This window comes from Oratosquilla oratoria, chromosome 29 (assembly GCF_046742065.1).
Source record: "Oratosquilla oratoria isolate Oo_2021 chromosome 29, ASM4674206v1, whole genome shotgun sequence".
Classification (NCBI taxonomy): domain Eukaryota; kingdom Metazoa; phylum Arthropoda; class Malacostraca; order Stomatopoda; family Squillidae; genus Oratosquilla; species Oratosquilla oratoria.
In genome coordinates, this window is record NC_134805.1 from 27610417 (window position 1) to 27626309 (window position 15893).

The 15893-nt window shown below is 38.4% G+C and overlaps 1 protein-coding gene across 2 annotated transcripts in view; it reads left to right on the forward strand.

The window, feature by feature from the left end:
- The window catches only part of LOC143040694 (integrin alpha-8-like), a 59943-nt gene that overhangs the window by 13888 nt on the left and 30162 nt on the right, over positions 1–15893 (forward strand). For both annotated transcript variants that reach the window (XM_076212009.1, XM_076212010.1), the window contains exons 4-12: positions 1–50; positions 663–801; positions 2297–2364; positions 3434–3482; positions 5032–5219; positions 6485–6700; positions 7489–7630; positions 14156–14244; positions 14922–15058. The exon at positions 1–50 is cut by the window's left edge and continues 51 nt beyond it. In XM_076212009.1, the coding sequence (XP_076068124.1) occupies positions 1–50; positions 663–801; positions 2297–2364; positions 3434–3482; positions 5032–5219; positions 6485–6700; positions 7489–7630; positions 14156–14244; positions 14922–15058 (1078 nt within the window). The remainder of the gene's footprint in view (positions 51–662; positions 802–2296; positions 2365–3433; positions 3483–5031; positions 5220–6484; positions 6701–7488; positions 7631–14155; positions 14245–14921; positions 15059–15893) is intronic.

Genomic DNA, 15893 nt, shown 5'->3' on the forward strand with positions numbered 1-15893 from the left:
GGTTCGGAGAAACGATCTTCACCAACGCCAACTCTTCTTCCGAACTCGTGGTGAGTACTTCGGGGGAGTGTCTTCGGGGAAACGTCAAACCATGATGGTGTGCTGGATGGAGGTCCGCGAAGGGTCTGTGGGTGGATTATGGACAACATCGTTATTCTTCTGTTCCTCTCTCTCTCTCTCTCTCTCTCTCTCTCTCTCTCTCTCTCTCTCTCTCTCTCTCTCTCTCTCTCTCCCTGTTCCTTTTTATCTCTCGCTCTCTTCCTCTTTATCTCCCTCTTTTCTTTCTCTTTATCTCTCTCCCTCTCCCTCTTCCTCTCTCTCTTCTCTTTATCTCTCTCCCTCTCCCCCTTCCTCTCTCTCTCTCTCTCTCTTCATGTATGGAGTATCCTATTGGCTATATATTTCATGGACTCAATATTTTATGGCGGTATGGAATAAAAAGGTATAGATGCTATGCCGAGAGGCGCCGAGTAACTGCGGCCGAAGCCATCACCTTTGCCCTTTTTTGCGCTTAGGGGACTATTGGGGCAGGTAACAGTCACTGCCGGAAATCGGAGAGGAATGCGGGATTCGAACCCACAAGGAAGCGAATGCTTCCTATCTCGCCGACAGTGAGATAATAGATAAATAATGTTTCTGTCTCTCGCCAACGCCTCCTGCAGAGCTGCGCCCCGCGGTACGTCAAGTTCCTGCCGAAGTCGAGGGGGTACAAGATTATCACGCCTTCGCTCCAGTCGCGGGGCGTCTGCTACATCTTCAGCCACGGCGACACCGCGCCCGCACGCCTCAACACCTTTATGAGTGAGTGACCTCCTGTGGTTTCCGCAAATTCTTCTTTCAGTGTTCGTTTCATTTGATTTAATTTTATATTATTTTATTTTATTTTATTTAATTATCATTTTTTTTACCCGCATCAACAATTCTTTTACAGTATATTCTATTCGCATTGGTCTGGTGACCCTCCACTACTATATATATATATATATATATATATATATATATATATATATATATATATATATATATATATATATGTATGTACATATCTTTTTCAATCACATAACTTTTGACTTTAATTCCATGTCATCACGATCGAGATATATACAGTATATATATATATATATATATATGTATATATATATATATATATTATGAATAAATTAATTATCTATTATTTATTTAGCTATTCATTTATCTATTTCCTCCAGTCAAGTCTGTCGCCAAGGTAACAATTCATACAGGTTTTATCTTTGCTTACGCCATAGTCAGATTCAGTTGGTTCCTCAGAGGTTATGGAAGTGATGCATCTGGCGACAGCGAGAATAAAATTACAAAGGATTACAAAGGCGGAGCATGTCGACAGGAGACCTTTTGGTCCCTAACTAGGTCGGGTGCCAGAACAAACATAATAATAATAAAAAAAATAATAATAATAAAATAAAATAAAATAGAATAAACATTATAATAATATAAATAATAATAAATAAAATAAGTAAATGCATAGGTATTGTTAAATGATAAACAAACAGGTAAAAAGTAAATAGGAATAAATTGACAGATAAATAACAATAAATGAAAATCAACCAAATAATAAACAGATAAAGTTGCCAATTTCCTGTTGAGGGAACGGTTACAGAACCTTGGAACTCATTTTTTCTGGTGGATGACAGTTTATTCTATTCAGTCCAGAAACCAGATTATTGTCTAGACTCTAGAGCACCGTCTCTTCACCCTTAAGGTTCCCCGGAACCCTAAGGTTCCGCAAAAGGTCCCTAAGGGTTCCGCGAGAACAAGTGAGATAAGCTAATGCACTTTTGATTTTTGATTTAATTTCATATACGTAATAGAATTAAACACGCACGACATATTCTCGATTATTGTAATAATGTGATATAGACATCATCTTATCTAACCTATTATTACTACGAAAATAAAATGAGAAAGATATGGTATATGTATTTTTTTTTTTTTTTTTTTTTTTTTTGCCCAGGGGTTCCTTGAGACATGCAATTTATTCTAAAGGTTACGCAAGGGTAAAAAGGTTGAGAAACGCTGTTCTAGAGTGAGTCTATCCTTCTAGAGCTCATTCAGGCTAGAGCTTAGTTCTTCAGCTGAATGAAATCATTTGTTGTTCTCAGCCAAGACATATTTCTTAAAGTGTTTCGTCGTAGGAGAATAGAGGAGTTAAGACAAGAGAGAAGTCATCATGTTGGATGGGAGTGGAACGGGTGGGAGTGAGTGTGTTTCATCGTAGTGAAAAAGTTGACTCTGCAACGAAATTCACGTTTTATTTCAGATCCAGGGGTGGTAAGCATTTCGAAGACAGCCTACAGCCATGGAGGGACGAGCGTTTTGCTGAGTGAGGTAATTCATTGCTGTTTTTTTTTTTTTTTTTTTTTTTTTTCCGCCAGTCTATAACAGTCGACTGGCCCTAGTTTTAAGCCAACGATTTTATTATTATTATTATTATTATTATTATTATTATTATTATTATCATTATTATTATTATTATTATTATTATTATTATTATTATTATTATTATTATCATTATATCATTATTATCATTATTATCATTATATTCATTAATAATACTTTTATTATTATTATTACTATTATTATTATTATTATTATTAATATTATTACTATTATTACTATTATTATTATTATCAATTATTATTATTATCATTATTGTTATCATTATCATTATCATTACTACTATTATCATTATCATTACTATTATTATTTATTATTATTATTATCATTATCATTATTATCAATCATTATTATTACTATTATTATTATCATTGTTGTTATTATTGTTATTATTATTGTTATCATTATCATTACTATTATCATTATTGTCATTATTATTATCACTATTATTGTCATTATTATAATCATTATTATTGTCATTATTATCATCATTATTATTGTCATTACTATCATCATTATCATTTCTATTATTATAACCATTACTACCATTACTACCACCATTACCATTACTACCACCATTACTACCATTACTACCACCCTTACCATTACTACCACCATTACCATTATTACCACCATTACCATTATTACCATTATTATCATTATCATCATTATCATCATCATCATTATCATCATCATTATCATCATTATCATCATTATCATTATTATCATCATTATCATCATTATCATCATTATCATCATTATTATTATTATTATTATTATTATCATTATTATCATTATTATCATCATTATCATCACTATCATCACTATCATCACTATTATCATTATTATCATTAATATTATTATCATTATTATTATTATCATCATTTCGGGTATGTCACCCGGACCTGAATCTTCCGGCGATAGGGAATAGTTTATACATGAAATCAGGTGGTATCCGCGTTGAAATCTTTGTGACAATCTTCCTTCTTTTCTCTTCCAGGATAGTTCCAGTATCTACGTAGCTGGACCTGTTGCATACTATGGACAAGGTAGGTTTTATTGCTACTAGTGCACACACACATACGCGCTTGAACACACACTCGGTGACGCCATTGGTAGTCTCCGACAGTCACTACGGCGGTCAGGGTTCGAATCCTGCCCAGGGCTGAATTACTTTCAGTATCGCTGCGCCTCGACCCGTTACTCCAATTCTCGTGGGCGGGGAGTTGGATGTGCGTGTAAGGTCACAGCATTACCCATAGATCGATCATACGAGCTCTGAGCTCTCTTCCGGGAGGGAAATAGCTGTCGATCACGAGTCTAACACGTGACCCAAGACCATGGTGAATCACACACACACAACTCGTAGCGCAGTTGGTAGAGTTCCTTGCAGCCACTACGGAGGTCGGGTTCGAATCCCGCCCAGGGCTGAAATAATTTCAGTATCGCAGCGCTGCGGGAAATCAAGGATCTAGATTTAGTAGGAACTGTACATGAATTTGAGGCCAGGTATAGTAATTTGAAGATTTGGAGGCGGGACTCCACGAGCGTTGTTCCTTTCCTGTATAATACAATTAGGTAAATACACACACGCTCGCGCGCATATATACACAAGCACACGCACGCGCGCATACTAACACAAACACACGCACATGCGCATACAAACACACGCACAGAATCCTGAATTCAAATCTAAATGTATAATTGGAAATTAAGGATGTAGACCAGTCATTCTCAACGGGGGCGATATCGCCCCCCCAGTGGGCAATATTTGAGCTCGGGGGTGGGGGGACGTCACAGGTATTGCTTCTAATTTACAAATTTTAAGCCTAATATAAAAGATCTGGCAGCGAAGCACCAGCCCCAAGGATCTCATTAAAACACAATGGAAGACATTTTAAATTAGTTGTTTATCATTGTTGCAATAATTTTTATTATTATTTTCCAATTAAGGGGGGCGATCGTTTTTTTTTCAATTGAAAAAGGGGGCGATATGGCTAAAAAGTTTGAGAAACCCCGATGTAGACCATGATTGGACCATACATGTATTTGAAGCCAGGTATGATTAATTGGAGAGACGGGTCCTCACGAGCATTGCTATTTTCCTGTGTAGTACAATTAAGTACAATAAGGTAAGAATACACCAACCCACCCACCCACCCACATACACACGAACACACGCACGTGCGCACACACACACGATGGAGCAGTGGTTAGAGTTCCCGGCCGCCACTCGAGATCGACTGTACCCACGACTCTAGAAAGGAAGAGATTAACGGGTTTGTAATGAATTGTTTGAGAAATATGAAAGAAAACGGAGAGAATGTGAAGAGAATGGGAAGGTGAGGTGGAGAACGGGGTGGGGGGGGTGGGGGGAGACGTTGTGGAAAGACTTTTATTTGTATTTTATTCATTATTTATTTATTTATCTGTTTTATTTCGAATATAGCGAATTGCAGCCAGATTAGTCGTGGATGGAAGCATTGCCCTCGTCTTTTAATAATAATAATGGTGACAACGATGATGACGATGCTGATCATAGTGATAAGATAACGATAGCACTAATTGCGTCTCCTAACCCTTCCTGGATCTATGAAGGAAGCGTCTGGAAGGTTCTTCTCGACGCTGAGCAAACGGAGGAAGGGTCGACAAGGACGAAGTCATCGGATGACAGTCTGGATTTCTCTTACGAAGGCTGGGCAATGACTTGGGGCAACTTCCGAGGACGAGGTCGAAGTCGAGACTTGGCCGTCTCACATCCGGGCATCGATAACTTCAAAGGTCAGGTATGTCGGTCTCACTTGTTAAAAAAAAAATTATTCACTTATTTATTAATTTTATCTATTTCCATATCGTTTATTTATTCATTTTATTCGTTTATTTCTATTCTACATTTTCTTATTCTATTTTGTTTTATTTTATTTTTATCATTTATCTGTTTATTTGTTGTATTCATATTTATTTTATGTGGGAATTGCACTCTCCAAGCCCCAATCAAGTGGCGGTATGATACAGTTTATATATTTTTCAACTTGTTCGAAAGACCGTGTAGAAGTAGAAACAAACGAGGAGTGTTTATAGGCTATTCATATTTACAACGGTTTTTTCACTTACTGGCTGAGACTCGAACGTAGTGTCTGGGCGACTGATCACAATTACATTACTACCTCGACTCTCTGGTCACTTATGGATTGTTGCAACTCTGATGTAAATCCTGTTTTACTACTCGTCCGCTCTTGACTTTGTAGAAATCTGGAATGTTATTGTTAGTCTCACGAGCAATGTTCCCCCTGAAATGTGCATGCTGTCATGCACGTGTTTAATAACTAGCGTATAAAGAAAAAAAAAAGTGCACACACAAGATTTTTTCAAGACGAAATTTATTTCTTTATTAAAGAAATTAATCGTATAGTTTCATGATAAAGAATAATAATAAAAAAAACGATGTGAATTCAAGAATCTGCCAATGACCTTTGAAATGTAAGTGTACAATTTCATAATTTCACATGTAACTTAGTTCGAGATCGTTTGTAATGTGTTCGGCGGTCAGTATGGTGACTCGCATGGTAAACACTGCAAAGAAGGCAAAATTTGCACACAAGCAAATTTCTACGTTCACTCACAGCAAAAAATTAGAGGGGACATTGTTCACGAGCCACAAGCATTATGTTTTGCTGTTGCGCCATTCCTTGAACAACCAGGAAATCACCGAGTCTATTTTCACTTCGGTTGGAATAGAGTACGCGTGTTTATATCCAGTCGTTAGCTAAAAATAAGTAAATATAAAGATCAGTAGATAAGTAAATATATTATTAGTTATATAATCAGACGATGTATTAGTGAACTTGGTCCTGTAGGTATTTGTGTAGCCGAATTTAAGAATTGTGAATTACGTTTCCCGTGACTTGTCTAAAAGATTTTTCCTTCTATGCATTACTATATACAACAAGCATTGTTGTTCTTGAGCTGCCTCTCGATTAAAGCTATACCGTTGTTTTCTTGTTCGGTTTGGAAGACACTGTCTCTCTCTGATGCCACCACCCTTCTGCAGGTCAAATTTTACACGTCTGACCTATTACCAATCCCGGAGCGGAATTTGACGGGGAATCAGGTCAGCGCCTTCTTCGGTTACGTCTTGGCTGCTGGAGACTTCGACGGAGACGGCATCGACGATCTGGCCGTGGGATCGCCCCTGGCCGGTGTATTCAGAAAAGTACCTGACGGAGGCAGCGTTTTTGTCTATTATCATCCTCTGGTGCAGAAGCAGGTAGGCGTATTGCATCGTCCATTAAATCTCTGTGGTGTTATTTTAGCGTGCGGTCTACCTGCACTTTTACAAATTGCCTTGCAGTCTATCTGGTCTTTTTACCTCCACTATTGCACTAACCTAACCTACAACACTAATTTAACCTATAGCACTAACCAACTTAACCTAACCTATAGTACTAACCTAACTGAACCTAACCGGTCAGATCTTATCTTTTTACCTCCACTATTGCACTTTTTACCTCCACTATTGAACTATGTGTTCTTGTCATTATTTGCACATCATGTACTTTGATTTATTGCCAAATAAAGTCTATCTATCTATCTAACCTAACCTAATCAACCTAACCTACAACACTAACCTAATCTATAGCACTAACCAACTTAACCGAACCTATAGTACTAACCTAACTTAACCTAACCAGCTTAACTTAACCTAACCGGTCAGAAGCACTCGTGTTAAAATCATACCAATGAAGGACATTTTACAGCGTAGAGTACGGATACCGAGGTAGGCCACGCTCTAAAGTAGCACCGTCTGAATGTTCTTCGTGTGAATCAGCAAACCTGTCGGGTAGATGACAACTCCCACAAACCAATCAAGATCCGATTTTGGGACAGTCTTACAAAACACAGTTCTGTAATAGACCACCTGCCCCAGTCCGCACCCGTATCTAACTTTTGTCCACATAGTTGGTGTGGATTGAAAACTCTGGCAAAAAAAAAAGGGGATAACTTTAATACCAACAAGAGTATCTGATGTAAGAACTGCGTGTTTTCGTTCTTCAGGAAGACGGGGCGGAGGAAGGTGCGAAGGAGGAGGAAGACGCGAGGGCGGAGGAAGAAGCCCAAGAGTTAAAAGGACTTCGCGAGTTCGGCCGCTTCGGAACGTCCCTACTGGCTCAGGACCTAGACCTCGATGGACGTTACGGTAAGGTGTCTTCATTCTCTGCAGATTCGATGGCGAATATCTTAATATCTGGACGAGTCTTCCCTCCCTACAATCTTCAGAACAAAGACAAATGCCTGTGGATGCTTGCAGTGGGGGATCCAGGCTGAAAAGATTGGGGGTGGGGAGGCTAACCTGAATTTTGTAAATGTAGATGACGCTTGGGGGAGGGGGCTAACTTGAATTATGTAAATATAGATGATGCATTTAGATAATTATGTACTCTGTAGCACGGATACGATGATTTTGAATATAGATTAAAGTACATGTTCTCACTTGACTTAGTGTCTCAAAATATTGGGCAAAATATTTAATCTTACATTTTGAAGATTTGCCTTTGGTAATGTGTTGAATAACCTTCCAATTATTCTCACTGAAGTGTTTTATTAAATGATGGGGGGTGGGGAATCTGCCTTTGTATTACTGTTTTCTGCCACATACCGGTGTACAGGAGGCAGGTTTCTCGACCTCTCCAATGAAGTGATTAAAGAAAAAAATTAGGGGGGGGGGCTTCAGCCCTCTAGATCCGCCAATGGTTGCTTGGGAGGAACTTGGGTAAAAGTGAGAAAATTCCTGTCGTTTTGACTTAAGGCTTCATCCATTAGGAGCGACAAGAAACAAAAACGCATCGCACCAATAGCTCCTCAGCCTTGTCCACGTTTCTCTTTTTCTGGTCGGTAATTGGTTCGTCAAGGACAAAGATTCCTCAGGTAAATCCCGCGCGTTGAGATTTAGGGAGTATGTAAATCTTAACTTTATTTTATCGATAGTTCCGCCACTGTTCCTCCTGATTGCTTGTTGGGGGTTCTGGCAATATTCCATGAAATCGTAGGAAGAAGTTCGTCGACAGAATTAATTTATATTGGAATAGCAAGCGGCATTGTTGACGTCACAGTTACCACGATCGCTATCGACAGTTAGGTAAACTACCAAGTTGCGGACAATCCCAATGCATTGAAAAATAAACATTATCAACATGCGGCCTTTTTCCAAAGATTTTATTGTTAGAAGGCGATGTCCTTGGGCCCAAGATTAACATTCAACATAATGACAATTATTCCAACATCCAACTGAAGCGCTGGTTGGAGTGTCGAGGACTAAAGAGTGGAAACAAGGCTGGAACAAGGCTCTCCGTCGTAGCCACTTCTGCTATAGTCAGCGCAACGAGAAATGACCGCTAAGGCGGGATTAGGAGACCTCCCGGTGTTGCCACATCTCCCCAGATAACACGGCCCGCACGGCTCACACTGAATGCAGTGTGAGGGGGGCGGGGCCAAAGAATAGATGTAGCGGCAACGTCGCTCTCTCTTGCTCATATGCCTTGTCTATGACTCGAGGAAACGAAACCTTTGTATAGAAAACATTGCTTTGATTTTTACCTCAGTGGTGGTGTGTGACAAAAAATTATAATATAATTATATATGGCAACATTATGAAATTATAAAATAAAATTATAAAATAAAATAAAATTATAAAATAATTATATGTGGCAACACAGGGGGACTCCCAGTGCTCCGCCCTAACGGCCATTTTTCGATGCAACGAGTATAGCCCCATTGATTGTACAGGAATCACACCCAATATTTCATATAATTATTGAAGCAGCATCACTGTTTACGGGACATCAAGAGCAAAGGACCAAAGTGCGAGCTTGATAATATGAGGAAAGATTTACTCTGACCTGTGACATTAAAAAATGAGAGTTGGGTTAGGTGTGCTTGTGATTTTCAAACGGCTGCCCCTGTCAAAGATACACAGCCTTTAGAGATCACTACTGACGTCACTATTAATCTGTGGTACTTATTTATAGGGGTTCAAAATACTCAGAATAATAGGAGCTATTCAATGATTTAAGAACTGCATCTGTAAAACTGGAAAACAACTTTAGATTTACCGATTTTTCTTTGATAAAAATAGGCTAGTACGAAAAATTATAGACACCTGTAGACAAACTTTTTTATGCTTTATCTTCTCTCAGCATTGGCAATAATTTTGCAAAAGTTTTTGAGTCAAGTGCTGTTGTGCCATTCTTCATCGCAGCCCCCGCAGGAAAAAAAAAAAAAAAAAAAAAAAAAAAAAAAAAAAATATATATATATATATATATATATATATATATATATATATATATATATATATATATATATATATATATATATATATATAAATCGGTATTGACGTTACTATTAATTTGCAGTACCTATTCAATTTCATGGGGTTTAAAAATACCCAGAATGATAGGAGCTATCCAATGACATAGGTAAGAATTCCATCTGAGATTGGCATTCTTTCCTCATGCCCACTCAGTGTGGACACTACATGCAGTGTGGATCCGGTTTAAGCTTCTGAGGCTCTGTTGTTGACAATGGATGAATAAACCATATTTGGATTTGAATTGGACAACAATGTACCGTATCAGTGATTGGTGGTCTAACCTGCTCTGGGCTTGAGAGGGCAGGATTGGATGTGGGTATCATTAGGTCCAGATTCACATACAAAGTGTGTGATGCATATGGTTATGTCTTTTTCACGTTCTCGGTGGTAAAATCCTCCCACACGCTGAAACATTTTTAAGTACGCTGACGTTTTCAAGAACGCTGACATTTTCAAGTAACACTCTTCCCATGCAGTTTATCCTCATAATGATAATGTGAGTCACTACGACATAATTTATTGCAGCAGTGTTTAATGGGTGGCACTTTAAAAAGGTAATCAAGTCGAATCTCGCCAAAATAGCCAAAAAATGTGTGTATTTTTATCAAGAAAATGAAAAGTGTGTCAAGACGTACATTTGTTTGTCCTCAAGGGATTTAACCGCGCAATAACATGTGACGTCATAGCAATGTTTATTTCTATTTTTAGGAACTGTGCGGATTCAAGTAGAAATATGACAGAGATCAATGGTAACACATGAGAATTCCACTTATTCTGGAAATTTCTATGGTTTCCGGTATTACAAAATTTATAAAGGATGACAGAACACAAATATTGGATTTCACGGTTAAGATTGCAAATTATATTATTACAGATTGCAATACATCGAGTTATGCAATTGATAGGGAGGGACGACCGATTAATAATACGTAAAAATACTCTAATTTTACCCTTGTCGACTATAACTCCTACAAGGTGGGTAAATAGAAAATGAGAAACTAGACCGGTAGTCCATCCTTTTCGTGACGAAATTATCATTAAGTGTGAAGTTTGTTACATAGAGAGTTTCCAGACGGGATGTCACAAGTACAATCTAAATATAGTAAAATCAATTTCTAGCTGTGTTCATGACCTGCAACTATCAACAAGGTGAAGAAGATGGGTATTACAGTTGCCTCATTTCTCCAATAGGTCTCTCAACTACTATTTTCAAGGAAGCGATTGTGACTAGCCAGTGAGCTGTTGAAACTATAGACGTTTATTGTGGAACTAGTTGATACAATGCCATCAATACGGAGAGACCTGTTACACCCTTGCGGAGTCGTCGATATAAGAGTTATGTTGTCAGTGACATCAGAAACAGTTGAAACCAAGCTAGGATGTCTAAAAATCTCTCTGCCAAGGGTGGGCAACCTTTGGCACGCGTGCAAAGCCTGGCACGCATATATATATATATATATATATATATATATATATATATATATATATATATATATATATACATACACATATACACTCGACCCTCCATTAAGCGGATACCGATGTAACGAATCCTTGATTATGTGGAGAAAAAATTCCGTCCGCTATAGAACCGGACGATGGCTCAGTCGTCCGTTGCTGCGTAGTTATCCGATCGAAATCCGGTCCACCAACACCAGGCGTTGTGGTGAAGTCGCCAGGCGATGACGTCAGATCCCACGTGAGAGGAAGGAAAGGAAGCGGGAGGAGGGAGTGCCGGCGTCTTTATTTCTGTTCATTTATTTCACGTTTACCTGTTGTGTGTGTTAAAACTAATCAATGCATTATTACTATACTATTTTCAGGCACACTAAAAGAAATCAATAAATGTATACCGTACCAAATTGCCAACAACGGTTTGTCCGTTATTTACCGATCCAGTCTGATCTGTTTACATTTGGCAGCAACTGACCAGTCCTTCCATGTATTTGTCCGTTAAATAGAGGATCGAGTATATATATATATATATATATATATATATATATACACATACATATATATATGTATATATATTTATATATACATACATATATATATATATATATTATGTATATATATATATGCATATATATACATATATATATACATATATATATATATACAAACAAAACCTTTTTATGACCATTAGTAACTGCATGCTGCACTGGGTAATGAATTAGAGGGTCTATGGGGTGAAGGGAGGGTCCCCATACTTGTATATAGGCCTATAATTTTACTCTGTTGGCATGTGAGAAATTTTTGCATCAAAGATTTGGCTGATTTTGGCACCCACGTTTAAGGGGACCCCCCGCCCCCAGATTTAAGAAAAAATCGATTTTTTTTTTATTGCACAAATACATAGTAGGGATCTTGCTCTAGATGCTGGTAAAGTATTTTTATCGTACCGCCATTTTTAAAGGGTTTAAAGGGCCTACCCTCCCTCCCCCTGGCAGCCACATGCTGCGCACGACCATTGTTTACATACGTTTTGACCATATTTTACCCTATTTTTTTGCGTTTGATATACTCATAAAGTTTTCTCTTACGTCCGGCATGCACGTGAGTATGTGGTGTGAGGAAGTTCAGCCTGCACGACTGGCAGTGGCCTGAGCCTTAAAAAGTAAAGGACATGTACACGTTAGCTTGCCGCATTCACTAATTTGCCGTGTGAAACTCGCATCTATTTTTCAGTGAAGAGATATTTGAAGATATTAGCCATGCCTAAGCTATCCAAACAAAAGGCACACTTGCAGAAGATAAGAACGTCTACATTAGCAACTCAAGGGGAGAAAGAAAGAACCCCAGCATCAACTTTGTTATCACCACCCCCCACCACCACCACTAGTACTCCCTCCAGCAGCTCTCTCCCTTCCATCTACATCCACATCCTCAGCACCTGATCCTCTGTCCTCTACACCTATATCAGACAAGTTGTCTCTACGCAAACAACTGTTTGCTAACAAGTGGCTACAAGGATGCCTCCTTGTTGCAACACCTTGGGTTTAGAGTCTCAAACCTCACAGTGATGTCCCTGATGCAGCAAGAGCCTGTTCCAACACCAGAAAGGAAACCCAAGAAAAGAAAGAGAGCTGAATCCCAGCAATCAGACTACCTTGCTGGGTCATTCTAGACCAAGAACTCAAACTTTGCGACAAAGATGGAGGTGGCGGCTTATGAGACCCTCACTTTGAGTGAATAATATCCTACACTATAGGAGGGTACAAAGTGCCTGAGTTACTTGAAAGATGCAAAATCATCATAAAAATACAATGGAACCTGTTTTCAATGGGTCTTAGGAGGTCCAATGTAAAATTTAGTCAAACTAAGGGAAAAAAAATACTTTAACACTCATTTCTGAAAAATGCAAGTTTTTGATACTCAAAGTCTATCTCCTCCCTCAATTTTCAACCAATTTTTGCATATGAGGTCTCTATTAATAGCTAGATAAATGACAAAAAATAAAATAGAGTTTTTTTGCATATGTTAAATAATTGTTTTTAATAATGTGTCAAAGTCAAAATTTTGCTTTTTTTCGATAATTTTTTTTTATATTTTTTTTCCTCGACGTTAAACAAAGATATTAAAAAAAGCTTTCTATTTTTTTTTTTTATATATGTAGAAGATTCTTTTGCTGTAAAATGAAAGACATCAAATAAAAATTGTAAGAGGAGATAGGATTTGAAAGAAGCCCAAAAATATGGTATTCTTTACGTTTTCTATTAAAAAATAAAAAACTACTCGTCAGATCTGAATAAAACTCATGCTGTGAAGGTTTCCTCAGACCTAGATATCACACAGAAAAAATCAGCAAGATCCTTCAGAAAAAAATATTTTGGGCGGGGGGTCCCCTTAAAAAGTTGCTCACCCCTGCCCTATGACATTATTTACAATATTGGAAAAAGGTCAGATATTAAAGTCATTGTAACCATTTACGTGTGGCCCCTCTTTTGTATATGAAAAAATAGTTTCTTGATGAACAAGATTTTTTTGCTGTAACATACAAAAGGTTCTGTCTCTTTGTGGCTGATCTTTAAGCTGGTAGCTTTGAATATAGTACTACCTAGATGATTCATTGTCATATATAATATCTGGCAGTACTTCTGTTAAAGATCCACTTCCTTCATTGTGGAACATTAATAGCTAGTGTGGCTTACAAGAACATGAATGGTATCAATGTCACTCAATGCCAAAACAAGACCTGGTCGATTCACTTTAGAAAGCTCACTGAACAGTTTGACTTAAAGCAGCTTGGTATGCCTCCTTGTGACATTGTTAGTTTCCTTTCCTAAGTGAGTTGCCCTGTCGCTACTTAGATTTTAGCCTCTCCTCCTGATAGGGACCCATTTTCTTTTTGGCAGACCTTCTAGTGGGTGCCCCTTATGAGCAAGGTGGTACTGTCTATGTGTTTCATGGGTTAGAGCATGGACTCAGCATAAAACCTTCCCAGGTAGGTTTGATATCTTGTTTACCTGTACCCTCTAAAAAAAAAGATAAATAAAAGCTAAGCACTCCTTCCATATGTACACAGTAATAAACTTATGGTAGTATGATAACATATGAAAGATCAAGGAGGAAAATGGTAAAGGGAGAATGGATTTATTTTCATGGACAAAAATTTGGATTGTGTGTTCATTCCGATGTCAATTTAAGGGAATGTCCAGGGGTAAGGGAAGAGCTCTGTATGAATATATGTGGCTTTCATGGCTGCACAAGTATAGGCAAGTCATCTCTGTGGGGAAGCTGTGAAAGTGAACCATATTTAGAATGGTCATCATGTAGCCTATCCATAGACGAGGATAATGAGGGTAAATAATACAAACTGGTTATTCAGCACTAGACTAATACATTAAGTAGAGGAGTTAAAGTACAAATGTACAATTTTATATCATACCCAGTCAGAGAACTCTGCCTCAAGGAGTCAGGGGCTGGCTGGACCATTGTACAAACTGTTGAAAGGGAAATTTCCTCATTGACAGAGATTGAATATCCAAGCGTTGATCATACATTATACCTATTCATATATGGAGGAAGTCTTGGCTATATGACTTAATACTTATGCATTGGCTACAAATATTAAGTAAGTGTCGATACTGAGGTTAATGTCTTGTGTTCTGCTTCTACCAGGTCATTCATGCTACTGATTTCACTCTTGAACACACCGGTTTTGGCTTCAGCCTTGGTGGTGGGGTTGATGTGGATGGTAACAAGCATTTGGACATAGTTGTTGGATCCTGGAAGTCCGACACAGCAGTACTTATCAAGTAAGGTCTTTATACTTTTGTTGCATGTTCATGTACTTTCCTTTATTATGAATGAGGTCTGGGATCCACATGGTCATAACACTGATAACCCTGTAAAGGTAAATCATCAAAGGTTATATCATTTCACCCGTGAGCAGGGCCTCGACAAGGGGAGGGGCAGGGGGGGCAATGCCCCAGGGCGGCACGCTTTGGGGGGCGCGGCACTTTTGGTGAAAAGAAGGTAAAGCGAATTCCCCCTAAGGTACTTTTAATGCATGATTTATTTATCATGAGTTGTGTGCATGAATGATGTGTGTATGAACATTGTTTTGTGGATGAATGTTACATGTGAATCATGCTAGTGACCATCAGATGTGGAAGGTGGTGGAAGTGGTGGTTTGTGGGGGGGGTGGCATTTTTCGACTCGCCCTGGGGTGGCACTTACCCATGTCAGTGAGTCATAAAAAAAAAAAAAAAAAAAAAAAAAAAAAAATCTGATGGTATTCATACATACATATACCAAGGGTTTTTTCCTCCTTACAAAGGAGATAGCCAAATTCAAAAGACATAATTCTACTCCCACCCATTCCATCCCTACCCACTCCACTCCCATTCACCACCCTACCTCCCTCCTTCTCATCTTAGCTCCTCCTAGATGACGGGTCATCCCTGCATCTCATCTATTGCCCTGGGTCAGAAGCAATGCAGCAAAACACAGCACATCCACAGCAAGGCTGCTTCACATAGTCAGCAACCCCCCTCTCCATTCTTCATGCAGAAGCATTGAAAATGGGAAGAAATCCTTTTGGGCTGCATCAAAATATCCACACATAACCACTCACTATCCCCCATTCCC